This window comes from Thunnus maccoyii, chromosome 5 (genome assembly GCF_910596095.1).
Source record: "Thunnus maccoyii chromosome 5, fThuMac1.1, whole genome shotgun sequence".
Taxonomy (NCBI): Eukaryota; Metazoa; Chordata; class Actinopteri; order Scombriformes; family Scombridae; genus Thunnus; species Thunnus maccoyii.
In genome coordinates, this window is record NC_056537.1 from 24,573,889 (window position 1) to 24,589,810 (window position 15,922).

The window sequence follows — 15,922 nt, forward strand, 5'->3', positions numbered from 1 at the left end:
TCACCCTGTTACAATATAGATATAGATTTGAATGCCAACTTTGGCATTTGATCTTATTAAAATAATATATGGAGTTGTGTATTTTAGCACTATTCAAATAATGAGTACATTGTTTAAACATCGCAGCCGCTGACCAAGCCTCGGTTCGTGGCCGTACATTGTTTAAATACTTTAACTCTGTGAACCTTTAACATAATTAAACCATTGTTTAATTATTAAACCATTGTTTATTTATTAAACCATTGTTTATTTATGTGAACCTTTTATTATCCTATTTCTATGTTTATTTGGGTTTGAGGTTGTGTGTCGTTCAATCTTCACTCCGTGTTTCCAGTCGGACAAATAATAACGTAACACCAATTGCCTCGCAAACATCCGCTGTAGCTTGCAGGATTATGAAAGCATGACTAGTAAGTACTTTCTAACTGCGCCAGCGAATATGTAAGCATGCAGATGGGCGTAGCTGGATGGCGTATTTAGGACCTCGGCTGGGACGGTGCCGTATTTTCCTCCCCGGTGTGTCCGTGTTCAGACTCTTCGGAACTGGTGTAGCTGGGATGGATGAAATGGGTCATGCAACGAGTCGTTCTCCGCTGGAGCGACTCGACTTCGACAACGTCGCCCTCAAGAGACTTCCCCTGGACCCCTCCGAGGAGCCAGGGGTACGGCAGGTGAAAGGAGCGTGTTTCTCCCGGGTCAAACCGCAGCCGCTGACCAAGCCTCGGTTCGTGGCCGTGTCACATGAAGCCCTGGCGCTGCTGGGGCTGAACGGAGAGGAGGTCGCGGACGATCCTCTCGGGCCAGAGTATCTCAGCGGCTCCACGGTGATGCCTGGATCCGAGCCCGCCGCACACTGCTACTGCGGCCACCAGTTCGGCCAGTTCGCCGGGCAGCTGGGTGACGGGGCGGCCTGCTACCTGGGCGAAGTGAAGGTGCCTCCCGGACAGGATCCCGAACTGCTGCGGGAAAACCCGAGCGGACGATGGGAGATCCAGGTGAAGGGAGCAGGACTTACTCCTTATTCCAGGTACGAGTTGTTTTTATTTGCTTTTGGCAATTTATGCAGAGCAAATGTTATATCAAGTTGTTTTGTTTTTTACCATGCTTATTTTGGATTTATGCGAACCGGATGTCACCATATGTAGCTTTTCCAAAATTATCAAAAATTTATGAAATCTGGATGAAGTACACTGGAGAGGTGAAACTAGGGAAAAGCCTCAGATTTTTCATTACAAAACAAAAATGACCAGATAAGAGGCAGATGCAATAGTTGAAGCATTTTAAAACTTTGATAAATTGAGATGGGAATCGCCCAAAATCAATCAATAAACTTTTATTAATTTTTATAAATCCTGTTTTAATTCAGCATTCCAGGTGATATCAATCAAACTGCAGTTGGGTTGTTTTGATAAGTAAAAATAACTCAACAAAATACAGGTAACTGATTTTTTTTTTCAAGTTTAAAGTTGTTGTTTTTTGGGGGTTTTTTTTGCAAAAGCAGATAACTTCAACAGTTTTTCAAAGATAGATAATTCCACATTTCATATTTCAGAGTCAAATAATGCTAAATAATGGATAAAAGTTTCTTCTAAGTGCAATATTTAATATCCTTAGCATAGAACAAATAGGTAAAGTGCTGCAAATTGCAACAAAAACAGCTAATGGACAATATTACACATTTACAAGATCATAGCTTGGAAAATCCCAGCCAGACTGCAAAACCCCTGAGCATGAATGTGCCAAAGTTTTAACCTGTAGAGTGTCATCAAAGACCACATCTGTCCTTTTTTAAAGAGATACCACAGACAGATACCTCAGACAAGCTCATTGCAGAACTGACTCATTGAGCTTGAAGTTAGCCACAGTTTTTCGTCTACAATCGGTTCTTTGGGAGCTGCACTAAACTGGATAGTACAAAGAAAGGAAAAAAAAGAGATAAAAATATAAATTGAATGTTTCAACTGCCTATGTCATGTGTATGCTGTCTTTCTCTCCTCCATAGACAAGCTGATGGCCGTAAAGTCCTTCGCTCCAGTATAAGAGAGTTCCTGTGCAGCGAGGCGATGTACTTCTTGGGTGTTCCCACCACTAGAGCGGGCTCCGTAGTGACCTCTGACAGCAAAGTGATACGAGATGTGTACTACAGTGGAAACCCTCGAAATGAGAGATGCTCTGTGGTCCTTCGCATCGCTCCAACTTTTCTCAGGTGAGTGGACATTACCTCTCTGTCATCTATCACAGATGTCTGAGCTTCTTGAGATGTATACACAGGAGTCGTTTGTCATGGTTGTGTACTATCCGAGCAGGTTTGGATCCTTTGAGATATTTAAACGTGCAGATGAATACACAGGCCGCCAGGGTCCCAGCTATGGACGTGATGAGATCCGAGGACAGATGTTGGATTATGTCATTGAGATGTTCTACCCTGAGATCCAGCAGAATTACCCGGACCGGGTGGAGAGGAACGTGGCTTTCTTCAGAGAGGTCAGAGTACCCAAGTGGCACACACTGACATTACAGTTTGAAGCCAAGAACATTTGGATCCTCTTATCCTGTTAAGCCGCTATAGACATCGTGACTACATGTGCTGAGTCACTGTGCCGTCTGTTCAATACAAGATTAAAATATTAACAAGGAATTAAACTCTGGATAGAGACTTTTGACATTTTCCTTATTAAATTAGTAAGGTATCATATCATCTACGCTGTCTAGGGTTTGTTCTTCATGGCACAGACACAGATTTTTCTCCCAGTCGTATAGAAAATGTCACTTTTTCTTCTCTTCCTGTCTGTAGGTGATGCTTCGTACAGCTCGACTCGTGGCTCAGTGGCAGTGTGTAGGATTTTGTCATGGAGTCCTGAACACAGACAACATGAGCATCCTGGGACTCACGCTGGACTACGGTCCATATGGCTTCATGGACAGGTCTGACATTTACAGAGTGTTAATGGTCTACTGATCTAATAGTCATTCTGATTGTCCTGTATGGTTGTCAGATGTTCAAGTAAAAGAAAAACCTTCATATTTGCTGCCGAAAAACATACTAATCATCATACAGCAGTATGTTGAAAGGATAATGAACTGGTAATTGTAATCATAATGCACAAGTTCAGGACATGAAGTTTCCTTGTCCCTCTTAGGTTTGATCCAGATTTCATTTGCAATGCCTCAGACAACTCTGGGCGCTACTCCTACCAGGCCCAGCCGGCTATCTGTAGGTGGAACCTGTTGAAGTTAGCAGAGGCTCTCGATCCAGAGCTGCCACCTGCTCGGGCTGAGACAGTTATGGAGGAGTATCTGGATTTGTATAATGGCTTCTACCTAGAGAACATGAGGAAGAAGCTGGGCTTATTGAAGAAGCAGGAGCCTGAGGACGAGATCCTGATCACTGAGCTGCTGCAGACCATGCACAACACAGGTGGGACAGGAGGAAACAGAGTCTGATGAGAGAATTTTATCTATGAGAAGCCACTTCCCCTATGAAACATTGCAAGAAATCCTGCAGTCCTTAAAAGCCACATATGGGTTATCAATTTCAGTTTCCTTTCCTTTTTCATCACCATCTTTTCTGGCCCTCATGCAGGTGCTGACTTCACCAACAGCTTCCGCAGCTTGAGTCAAATCTCCTGTCCTGTCGAGGGAGAGAGTGAGGGAGAGGAAGAGCGTGTCAAACAGGCTACAAACCTCCTGCTGGAGCAGTGTGCATCTTTAGAGGAGCTCAAGGCTGCCAACAAACCCACCATGGATCCACGGTGAGCTAGTTAAGGCTGCTACATACTATACACTATAGGTTTTGACTAATTTCATACTAACATTGTGTGTTTGGGCTTGAAAAAACCGAGAACTTATAAAAATGTATGCATCACAGAGCATCACTTTGAGGTGTATTAAAGCAGCATTAAATGCTTTCTTTGGCCACGTTGGAAACTAGCTGTAAACACAATGCTGACATATTATCAGTGTATAAAGTTGTTATGGTGGACATGTTCATTTATTCATTCATTCAAACCTTAAAGGGTAGGCCATTGAGAGCAAGCTCTCTTTTTCAAGGATGCCCTGATTACCAGGGCTGTAGTCTGCTGGTCGATTAGTTGGTCGATATGCTCTCGTCCGACTAAACTCTCATTGGTTGAATAATCTCCGTGTTATTTTCATAAGGAGAAAAGTGCTACATCAATAGCTTTCCAGGAGTAATCCATTATTTCCTGCAGCGGGAGGGACAGACTAACAAATTACCTGTGAAAACAGGGGTGTATTCAAAACACCCCCGTTGTTTTCACAACTTTGAACTCGCCCAACCTAATGGAGACTGCTGGGTCTAACATCCATGTTCTCAACGTTTATTGACCTTACTGAACGTTTACTGAATCTGTGTTTCTCCATTATGACACAAAGAGAACCCCCACCAGGCCCAAAAAAATATTTTTTAATATTTGATATCCGAATGAATAGATATAGCGTTTGGGAGTCTCTGTGCAGCGCTGTTCCGGTACGTGAGTCAACCTCTGTGTCGTTGCCTGGGAAACTATTGGTAGCGTTGCTCCGTTAAGGAGTATGTTTGCGTAGCGAGGGGCAGAGAAGTGACGGTGGATGCGAACGGGGCAGAGGAAAGGGTTAGTAGTAAGTTGTCAGTCTGGCAGTAAATGTACAGTGTGTCAGTTAATAAATGCTAAAAAGTCACGTCTGTTGTTTCCTTAAATGCTGGAAAAGTAAAGGGGGTTAGCAACAATGGGCTAGCATAACCTGAAGACACAAAACAGAGAAATATGACTAATCAATTAGTTGAAGATTATGTACGATTTTAGTCGACCAAGATCTTCTTTGGTTGACTACAGCCCTACTACATCCCCTACATCCTACTATGTGTGTGTGTGTGTGTATATATAATATAAGAAAAAATAAAAGCAATATATAAAAGCAACAAAACATAATATGGAACATATTATGGCAATAAAAGTAATATATGCACGTAAAAGTTAAAGCCCAATTAAAACACGCATTCACACTGCCCTATGTCAGCTAAAAGAGATGATTACGAGGGATTAGCTTGTCTTTACTATCTTTTGCAAGTTGTTCCACTTGTGTGGAGCATAATATTTAAAAGCCAATTTCCCAATCTCACTACTAACATGTTGATTTTCAAGGACCAAATAGTCTCGGGACCTAGTGCAGTGTGAAATTGAACTAAAATTAATAAGACATGTCAGATACTTGGGATGTTGGCCAAGGAGAGCTTTGTATATAAATAAGATGCAGTGCTGTTCTCTTCTCACTGCCAACGACTGCCACCCAACTTTATCATAAAAAATACAACAATGAGTCCTCAAGCCATCCCCAGTTATGGACCTAAGGGCTGAATGATAGACTGCATTAAGAGGTTTGAGAGTAGAAGCAGGAGTGTGCATATAAATTACATCACCACAGTCCTTAGCGGATAAAAAGGTTGACTGAACAATTTGCTCTCTATAATTCTTGGTAATACAAGCCTTATTTCTATAAAATAATGCCAGTTTTGCTTTTGGAGACTTAGTCATTTCATCAATATGTTTTCTGAAGTACAGTTTGTCATCTATCCAAAAACAAAGGTATTTATAAAAGGATACTCTATCAATCAGTGTCCCATTAAGTGTAGAAATATTTACTTCCATGATACACTTAGTCGGTTTTCTAGAAAACAGGATACATTTTGTTTTATCTGATTTTACAAGTAATTTAGCATCAATCAATGTTTGCCGTATAGCACAGAAATCAATATACAAGTTTTGAACAGCCTGGCCAGCAGAGGGCACTATTGTATTGTCACTTTTTCACCTAATTTATTTATGAAAATAGTGAATACAGTTGGGCATAAAATGAGGCCCTGTGGCACACCTTTTACACTCCTATAGCTTGACATATAGCCATCAGCCACAACAGCTTGAGTTCTACCACTGAGATAATTTTCAAACCAATTACAAAACTTTTCAAATCCAATAGATTCCAGGCGTTTCAAAAGAATTTGATGGTTGACAGTATCAAAAGCCTTAGATAAATCAATGAAAAGGGCAACACAATCCCGCCTGTTATTTAACATACTAGCAACATCATTCAAGACTTTTGATGCTGCCATTACAGTACTATGGCCAGCTCTAAATCCTGATCTAAGAATGTTCTCACCTTATAGTTTACCAGCTTCTCTAACACTTTAGCTAGACAGTTTAGAAATAGTTTAGAAATTGGTCGACAATTATGTACCCCATTGGACTGTACCCCTTTATGTAAAGGATGATCGTAGGCTGTCTTCCAAATGTCTGGGATGCTTCCTGTCACAGTCAGATTAAAAATATAAGTTAAGCAATCAACTAAAAATGGAGCCACTAACAATAAAAAGCTCGGCTCTAACTGATCAGCCCCAGTGGACTTTTTTGGATTAATAGAACAAGAGCATTAAAAGGCTTCCATGAAAAGGTCTGAGTGCCTAATTTGTTTGCCCAGCAAGATGCACTATGATCAGAAGCAAAGGGAGCATTTTCAAATAAATAACCTGATGAATTAAAATGTTCATTAAATGCATCACATATTTCTTTTCCAAATGAGAACATTGAGCTATTTCACTGGGTAAGGATACAGTAAGACTGATCATGATTTAACTGTTTTCCAAAAGTTAGCTTCATTAAAAAATAGTTTCCTAATAACACATTCTGCAGGCAAGGAACAAAATTAGCATTCATTAAGTGTGATGTTTTCTGACCATTTGATCCAATATTTACTCTCGTTTTAGCTCTGTTTTGTCTCCATCAACCCTTAAGGGCAACCATCTGGCTCATTAGCTGCTAAATGCTCCACCATGTTCACAAGCTTGTTGCTAACTTTGTCTGTGTGTCTTTGGTGTTGGGCAGTTAGTAGACGGCAGGTTTACCAGTACTTTATCACAGAAAACAGCTGTGTTTGTGTCACTGAAAAGTGGGAATGGAGTTCGGAGAGAGCAGTGGAACTGAACCAAAACAATAAAGTTCTGGGCATAAAACCAAAACATTGAGCTTAAAGACACTAAAAAGCTCCTTAGAGCTGAAGGGTACTGCAAAGTTGGATTAGAATACTTTGCGTTTGTCACAATGAGCGACCTTTTTCAGACTACTATTTGTCAACTGATCTATTGTTACAAAAATATGAATTAGTGCAGCTTTAAGGTCTTTCTCTTCATTGAAACCCCTAGCACTGAATGCTGTCTGCCTTCTCTCATATCTTTCTGTTACTGAAACCCAAGTAGAGCTACTCTTTGGAAGTAGCTACTTCCACCCTGACAAATTGAAAGTAACACTGTTGAGGAATGGCTTATGCGATCATGTATCTGCAACAGTCCATTTGTAACTTCATGGAATCAGCCAAGGTCATCATTTAGCAAGTCAAACAATGTTAGAGAAATATAAAATTTCATGACCTGTTCTAATACAGTCCAGCTTTGTGTACAAAACTGTGTGGATTATGTCTGGTCATTTTTTGGAAGCCATAGAGGGAAACTGATCACAAAACCAGATGTAGACATGAGGTTTAGAGTAATTGGAGTAACATGTTTAACCATGTTAGCTGATGTCCTGGCCTAACCTAATCTCTATTTTGTGCATGTAAATATAATCAGTGGAACAGACAGTGCCATAAAGATAATAATGTCTGTCTTTTCTTTATCTTGTTACCTCATATTCCCCATGAGGTATCTAACAACAGTTAAAACCTGGACTGACTGTACTGGCAGTGCCGGTCCTCTTAACGATTATAACTGTTATGTTTTCTGTCTGCTGTTGACAGTGAGCTGGCGATGCTGCTCTCTATGGCTCAGAGCAACCCAGCGCTGTTCCAGATGATCTCAGACAGGATGACAATAGCGAGGCAACTAGACAGGCTCAGCAAACTGAAAGACCTGATGGACATCAGCGAGGAGGAGCTCAAAACCAAACATGCTGATGAGTGGACCCACTGGATCACACGCTATAGGTGAGAGGCAGGGAGAAATCAAACAAGATATCTGCAGGAAATATTGAGGAAAAAAAAGATAGTTGGCATAAAAACTGCATGGACCGGATGAGAGATATATGGGTGGATGGTGATGGGTGGAAGTGTGACTGATAAAAGGGGCGGATAGAGAAAAAGAGGAGGAAATGGGGTGTTGTGTCTGACATTGTTCCATTACTGTAACTCTTGTGACCGAGCGATTTGTGTTATCAATGCTACAGGAAGCGTCTGGCTCGAGAGCTGGAGGGCCAAAGTGATGTGCAGGCCGTGCAGGAGGAGCGAGTGAGGGTGATGGACAGCACCAACCCACGTGTGGTACTCAGGAACTACATTGCCCAGAATGCAATTGAGGCTGCTGAGAGTGGAGACTTCTCTGAGGTCAGGCTCTGATGCATTGATGGATGTGTCATTATGGTTGAAACCCCTGTCCACCTTTTGAACATTTGTGTGGTAATCTAACACTTATGCCAAAGTCTTTTGGTTCAGACTTCTGTACATCTGAGCTAGAAAAATAATTCAATCTTACTATAAAAATGTGTTTCAACAGCACACAATTTTGCATGCAGTAGAAAAACTAATATTGCACCCAATTCCCTTTTGTTGCTTTGGTGTTTCACTTTCAGGGTGTTCACCTGCTCTCACTTCCTCTCTGTGCCGCAGGTCCAGCAGGTCCTCAAGGTTCTGGAGAAGCCCTTCTCTTCCCAGCCAGATCTGGAACTTCCTGCGTGGGTGGGCCGAGGTGGGGCCACCGAACAGGGAGAGAGGGACGAAGGACAGGAGGCGGAAGCATCAACATCCACTGCCAGAAACCCTGTGCCCTATGACAGCAAGCCTCCAGCTTGGGCTCATAAAATCTGTGTCACATGATCTTCGTAAAAACTTCCCTGAGCGTTAACTTGCCTGCCTAAAGTAAAAAGGAAGTTGTTTTTCACCTTTTTATGACCTTCCTCTCTTCTCCATTCACTGTACAACTTTCTATTACTTTGGCGGGCAGGGTCAGGGAAGTTAGCATGAGGCACAATGCCCCACAGGCAACCTAGATGATACAAAGCGGTCAGGGAATGAGTTGAGTTTGGTGTCACACATACATAGTTATAAATATGACATTGCTATGACTGACAAAAGCTTCTTACCATGTGTGATGTGCCAGGAAATGGTCTTGTAATTTTAAATTTCTTCCATGTCTTGATGTATGCTTAAAACAACATGTTGCAGGAGGATTTAACATCAGAAGTGACAATTTGAGGGATTTGATTAACAAGGGTTAGGCTGTCCATAATGACATTTTATCGGGTAGAATTTTTGTAGATGCCCCTCAATACAAGAGGCATTAATTGAAAGAAGAAAACAAAATAATTTTTATTTATTGTGACTTTTCCGCTTTACAAAGAAGCCCTTCAACTTGTTCCCTGTCTGCTTAGTGTTAACTAGCTGGTAATGACGACTCAGGCAACAAGTCCTACAGTGACCTGTCTGACTCTGACAAACTGTGGGGTATCACCTCAGTATATACCAAATATTATGATGTGTGAGAGAGTAGATGATGTTTCAGGCACTTTTTGTGGGTGTCAGGAAGTGATTGCACTTAATCAAATAAGCCGCACTAGATAAACACGCACAGTATATTCTGGTGTAACAGAAAACATTTACCATAGTAATTTCCATAGTCATAGCATCACTTTATAGGCACTGAGACCAAAACATCAAATGATACCGTTTGTGTTATCCAAAATGTTCACTAAGCATCACAACTACAATTGAACCAGAGCCAAGAAAAGAAAAAAATGGGAACTGCATGTTAAATCTGACTAATGGTCAGGTTGTGACTATGCATGCAAACTTCTCAGGGGAAGTTTATTATAGACTGTTCCACAAATGTGATACGATCAAGAGTGATTTGTAGAGAGGGAAAAACATTTTTCCTCATTCACAAATTTGTTTTAACCGTATTGCCTCTGCCTCCTGATTTGATCAATAAGTCGGTTTGGCATATTAATTCATTTCTTTTGTCAAAATGAATCCACAAACACATGACAGAAATTGATAAGAAACGAGATTTTGTTTAAGAGTTTTATTTTTCCTTAATAAATATGAAAAATATCCTGATGTATGTTCCTCAGTTGTAGCTGTGACACATCTCAATAAACTGAGCAGTCAAAAGACACTGTGCTTTATATTTTGTGTGTAATGCATAGCAACCACAGCTGTCCTTTTTTTTAGCATCCGAGGAACTGAACTCCACGTCTACATGTCTGTGTTGCATGACATGTTTAATTGATGTTGCCACGCAGCCAGTAGATTGCTCTACACCTATATAAGGAAATCTTAAGTCTTCTTTATAGACATATCGTACAGATCTGACATTTCCTGCTTCTTTTTAAAAGTATAATGTCCTTGTTTTGTTTCCTGGATACATGACACCGTCTAGTATTTTTCTTTAACCACATAGTGGTTAGAAAAAAAACACGGTGTGTGTGTATGTGTCGACACTTCTGGGCGTCAATAGTTCTCATGTCCCAGCAAGCCCCTAACATTTACTCACCCTACCTGCCTGCACAAAGCATAGGGGTGCTGAGGAATACAGCAAGAGCTGCCGCTTAACCAGGACATAGTCTATCCCCGGCTTTTAGGTTGCAATTCAAATTGTGCGCACCTACCACCGCATGTATTTTCAGCCCAGCCTTTTGTTACTCACATTCCAGTCTTCTCACCTTTGATTGTAAGCCTACAGCACGACTCGGGAGTGGCTTTTGGTGACTTCAGGGTGCGCCCTGAGCGGCTGACACGCGGAGCTGCGCAATGATCGAGGGTGGGCGCATAGGTAGAATCTGGGACAATGGGTGTGTAGCGACTGAAGAGACAAAACAGCCAAAGAAGAGCAAATCCTAGACTTCTTGTTTGATTTTCTTTTTGATAAATAAGATGTCTAGACGCGTCAGACCCGGCTATTGCCGCCAAGAAATCAACAAAACCTCATGGGAAGTACCGGAGCGGTACCGGGATCTGAAGCAGGTGGGGACCGGAGCGTACGGGACGGTCTGGTAAGTGAAACCTGCGAAACTGGATGAAGCAATACTGATCAGACTGCTTGTTTAAGTGGTGCACGGTAACAAAGAGAGCGACGGAGCAGATGGTGTCATACAGGCGGCCGCACTGTGCCACAACTAAACAAAAGACAAAGTATCTGCGCTCCGCTGAACACATGCTGCTTCATTTCCTTATATGATGGAGACACTTGCACCGATACCTTCGCTGTGCGTTCACCACAAACATCCTGACATCTATAGTCAACTAAAAGATGATTAAGTTATGAAGCCCCCATGAGCAGGGTGGGTGATGGAGGTGCGCTCGCCCAAGTTTACTGATTCACAACAATGAAAAGCAGCTTTTCAGGCACCTTTGTGCGTCTCGCTGCGTGAGGCCCCCCATTGTTGTCAATGATTAACCCTGTGGGCGGGTAAAGCTGCTCTGACCGGCTGAATGCAATTTAATAACACATGAACAACTCTGAAAATTGAAGTTTGAGAATACACGCTGTATATATAGAGCCCCCTGCTATAACTGGAGATCTCGACTGGGCTGTTGGATGAGGGAGGGGGTCGTGTGTGTGTTTGTATATATGTGTGTGTTTGTGTGTGTGTTTGTGTGTGTGTGTGTGTAAATACAAGTTTAGGCCAATAGGGAACATTGCTGATCAGAAGAGAGGAAATATAAAACTTCACTGACATGTTCTGATCACATTGTTTCACTGTTCTCAGTTAAGTCCTTACACTGATGAACTGATTATCATTTCCTCATACTGGTGATGGTACAGATCAGCTGATCTTCTTTGGAAGATATTTATAGACCTATTTTGTCTCACACCATCTGATATATTCATACTTTCAGCTCAGCAGTGGACTCCAGAACAGGAACCAAAGTGGCGATCAAGAAGCTGTACCGGCCTTTCCAGTCCGAGCTCTTTGCCAAGCGGGCATACAGGGAGCTGAGGCTTCTCAAACACATGAAACATGAAAATGTGAGACACAACATTATCATACTTAAAGGGTCCAAGCTCTCAAGACTGCAGAACTATTTATTTTTATATCAGTGCAATTTTATAATGCTGATCAAATTAAGACTTGGCAGCTGTATTCAAATAGTCTTGAATTTCCACGGAAAAAGAGGAACTGTGAACATTTGTCTTGTGTGATATATTGTGATCTCTTTCTGGTGCAGGTGATCGGTCTATTAGATGTGTTTACAGCTGACCTCTCTCTGGACAGATTCCATGATTTGTAAGTGCAGATAAATACTCCTTCTATTACGCTATTCTGCGTTCATTTGAACAAGTTTGGCCAAAATTGTTTCAAGTTGGAAATCTGCTGGAAAATATGTCGTACGAATAATGTTTCCTTCTTCTTCAAGTTATCTGGTGATGCCGTTCATGGGGACAGATCTGGGGAAGCTGATGAAGCTGCAGAGGCTGTCTGAAGAAAAAATTCAGTATTTGGTTTATCAGATGCTCAAAGGGCTTAAGGTGGAGAACGCTTTGATCTTATGTTGTGCGCAATTTACTACCTGGGTTTAATTGTTCTGTTGGTTAAATTCCTGTCATATTTTTTTATTACAGTATATTCATTCTGCTGGTATAATTCACAGGGTAAGTTGGGTGTTATACTCTTTGTATTTCTACCATGTATGTGTGACACAGAGTTTGTGTTCTTTCTTATACCCTTTCCATTTTGTTGCACTGTTATGACAATAGAAGAGGGCCCAAGTGTGCTCACATCCAGGCAAATTATTCAGGTGCAAGTGAAAAAAATGTTTCATTGCAAGGTACAAAGGAGTGAGGTCTGCACATTGTTAAACTCCAAATAAATAGTTTTATTTCCTTTTTTGAGGCAACAATTGTTATGACTCTAACTTTTCTCTTGCTTATTTGCTGCTGACTTAAAATAATCTTGCAGTCATTGTTAGCCTTTCCATATCAACTTTTGCAGGATCTCAAACCAGGAAATCTCGCCATTAACCAAGACTGTGAGCTCAAGGTACAACTGTACACACCCTGATAACCCAAACAAACACAACATGTCTTTGTATGAAAATATCATGTGATCATGTGCAAAAACATTCATCTCAAGCTAAGACAAGAGGCGCTCTTTACCACAATACCAAACCTGTAACTGTAAAATCATCATTCCACTGTCCATATTTTCATTGCCACTGCTATACATTTTAGGGGATGTATACAAGACTTACTTGTTAATTATTTGTCTGGCATTAGTTCCTTATTACAGGACCTCAATATGGCCTGGGTGTAAATTTTACTGTATCTAACTACAGTATTTCCTTTTATGTTCCGTCAGATCTTGGACTTTGGTTTGGCGCGGCAGGCAGACAGTGAGATGACAGGGTACGTGGTGACTCGCTGGTACAGAGCCCCAGAGGTCATCCTGAGCTGGATGCACTACACTCAGACCGGTAATGTGGAGCTAATTAAAGGAAAAAATCCACTCTTGTACTGTCATCTTTCATCAATGTGCTCTCCATTAGCCCCAATTAGCACCGAATCCCTGTGTTATTTTATAATGTGGTATGAAACGGTTGTGTTGGTGTACTCGCTTGCCCTCAGCTTATGGTTTCTGCTTCAGCTCGTGATTTACTACATTTCCAAGACTTACCTTTACAACCTGCAGCGGACAGGCTGAAACTTGTGGCTTTCAGCAGTGAGTGATGCCTGTGGCTGGAGAATATTATCTGTAGGGATAGCATAGTGACTGCGCGAAACAAGTCTTGTGGCTACATTATATTCAGTTAGTAGTGAGAGAATTTATTCTTTTTCAGTGACAGATTTATCTGTCTGATTGTGAATATGGTGAGTCCAGGATGCAGTTAAAACACAGCTGCAGATTCTTAAAAAAAAAAAAAAAAAAGAAAAATACATATCAATGGGCCTAGAAATACAAGGTACATTATCTACATGTATTCATAATAATGTTCAGATGGATTTGTGCCACTGTGGTAGGACATACAGTACAGTAGTGTCACAAACATATTTGTTCAATTGAGTCAAGGGGTAATAATAAATATTGTCCACTAGGTGGAGCTCTTGTAACATTTACCTTTAATTGCAAGCACTTTGTTTGGGAATGCATGCAGTTTATGCTACTGACCACTGAGACACAGTGTTCTGTAGCTGTAAATCATTTAAGCTCTTATGAAGTCTGACATCGATGGTGTTTCAGAACTGTGTTTTCTTTCCCTCTTCATCAGTGGATATTTGGTCTGTGGGCTGCATCATGGCGGAGATGCTGCAAGGGAAACCTCTCTTCAAAGGCAGCGACCGTATCCTTTTACCACTCAGACCATTTTCACTTTGATGTTTTTACAGATACCTATAGCTCTGTTTTTCCCTCTTAACCTATTTGAAATTATCCTGTGACATCGCATTTGACCCTTGACCCCTGTTCCTCAGACCTTGATCAGCTGACCGAGATCATGAAGATCACAGGAACACCAACTCAGGAATTTGTATCAAAACTAGAATCTGAGGATGTGAGTTCAGATCGTGACCTTGTTATGGCACTAAATTGTGCCATCAAATCTTCAAAATTTTAGAAATTGGAGGCATGAATGGGCAGTCCAAATACATATAAACACACACTCCTCATATGCAACTATGAACATATTGATTTGTTTAAGATGAAATGTATTGATGTCTTCTTTAGGCCAAAGGCTATATCAAAAGTCTTCCAAAAGTGGAAAAGAAAGACCTACAGAAGGTGTTTTCCACAACCAACCAACAAGGTACAACATGTTCAGTCTTTTAATTCCATTTATTTTCAATTTGACAATAAAACTTTGATTCGATTTCCTGTTTCCTCCTCTTTCCTCAGCCGTGTCTGTACTGGAGCGCATGTTATTGCTGGATCCGGATAACAGGGTAGCCGCTTCAGATGCTCTTTCACTGCCTTACTTCTCAGAGTTCAGAGAACCAGAGGAGGAGACGGAAGCACAGCTGTACGACCACTCGCTAGACAACACAGACCTGCCCCTGGACCAGTGGAAACGTAAGGATGAAGGGGAGGAGCTGTTAGACTGATCGTGGTGCAAGGAAGCCAAAAAAAAAAAAAAAAGATCAATAAAGGATGGACGATGTAATGTCAGAAGGATGGAGGGCAGAGGGGAAAGGAGGAATATGAGCTCTAATGTTTTATTCATCAACTCTCTTTCTTCTATGCTTCTTTTTGTAGGTCACACCTTCACAGAGATCTTAACCTTCAAGCCTGTTGTGCCAGAATCTAAGGAAACCTCTCTGTAAGACACAAAGAGTTGGCTGTGCAGACTGGGACCAGAACAAACTAACATTTTATCTTTTTGCCTGTGGAACCTGTTCACAATTCTCTTAGAAGTGCAAGCTGCCATCTTTTTGACCTCCCAGTTGTGGGTTTGACTCTTTCAATGTCATGTCGGTCCAGTGGCTTGTTTCCACAGTCTAGATAGTATTAGACCTTTTCATGTCTTCTCACAGTGCGGAGGATGCTATACTGTCAGGTAATAATATTTGATAAGTAACTAAGCGATCAAATCATTATGGAGTGTTATTTGTTAAGTTATTTATCCATGTTCAGTTTTAGTTACAATGCAGTTTTGTTAAAGTGGTACATGCAGTATGAGTTCTTTACCAAATACATCACTCCCAACCAACTGGTATGAAGTACAAATCAAGCAATGACAGCAGTGTCTCTGTGGGAAAACTTATTTTATTTAAAGAGAAAATGGAAACATTTAGTGATATTGATCCTGACATTCTCAACAGATCTGAATCTAATTCATAGTTTGATTGTAGAGTTACTGTGTTATAGGCTTTTTGTGTTGTAATGTATCATTTTGTTAAGCAACTTCCCTAGTGTCCTCGAGAGACATATGACTGGAATTAATGGGGGGGGGG

At 41.2% G+C, this 15,922-nt stretch overlaps 2 protein-coding genes across 2 annotated transcripts; both read left to right on the forward strand.

Moving 5' to 3' along the window:
• Positions 1-301: 301 nt before the first annotated feature.
• On the forward strand, positions 302-10,153 carry selenoo1 (selenoprotein O1). The gene is made up of 9 exons (XM_042412122.1): positions 302-1,027; positions 2,003-2,206; positions 2,307-2,484; positions 2,795-2,925; positions 3,141-3,418; positions 3,584-3,752; positions 7,786-7,971; positions 8,211-8,367; positions 8,650-10,153. Exons 1-9 carry the CDS (start codon positions 468-470, stop codon positions 8,863-8,865), a joined length of 2,079 nt encoding a protein of 692 aa, XP_042268056.1. The 5' UTR covers positions 302-467; the 3' UTR covers positions 8,866-10,153.
• A 72-nt stretch (positions 10,154-10,225) lies between these two features.
• Positions 10,226-15,922, forward strand: mapk12a (mitogen-activated protein kinase 12a). The gene is made up of 12 exons (XM_042412124.1): positions 10,226-11,030; positions 11,878-12,007; positions 12,208-12,266; positions 12,397-12,508; positions 12,602-12,631; positions 12,972-13,019; positions 13,338-13,452; positions 14,245-14,316; positions 14,447-14,526; positions 14,700-14,778; positions 14,868-15,041; positions 15,225-15,922. Exons 1-12 carry the CDS (start codon positions 10,912-10,914, stop codon positions 15,290-15,292), a joined length of 1,086 nt encoding a protein of 361 aa, XP_042268058.1. The 5' UTR covers positions 10,226-10,911; the 3' UTR covers positions 15,293-15,922.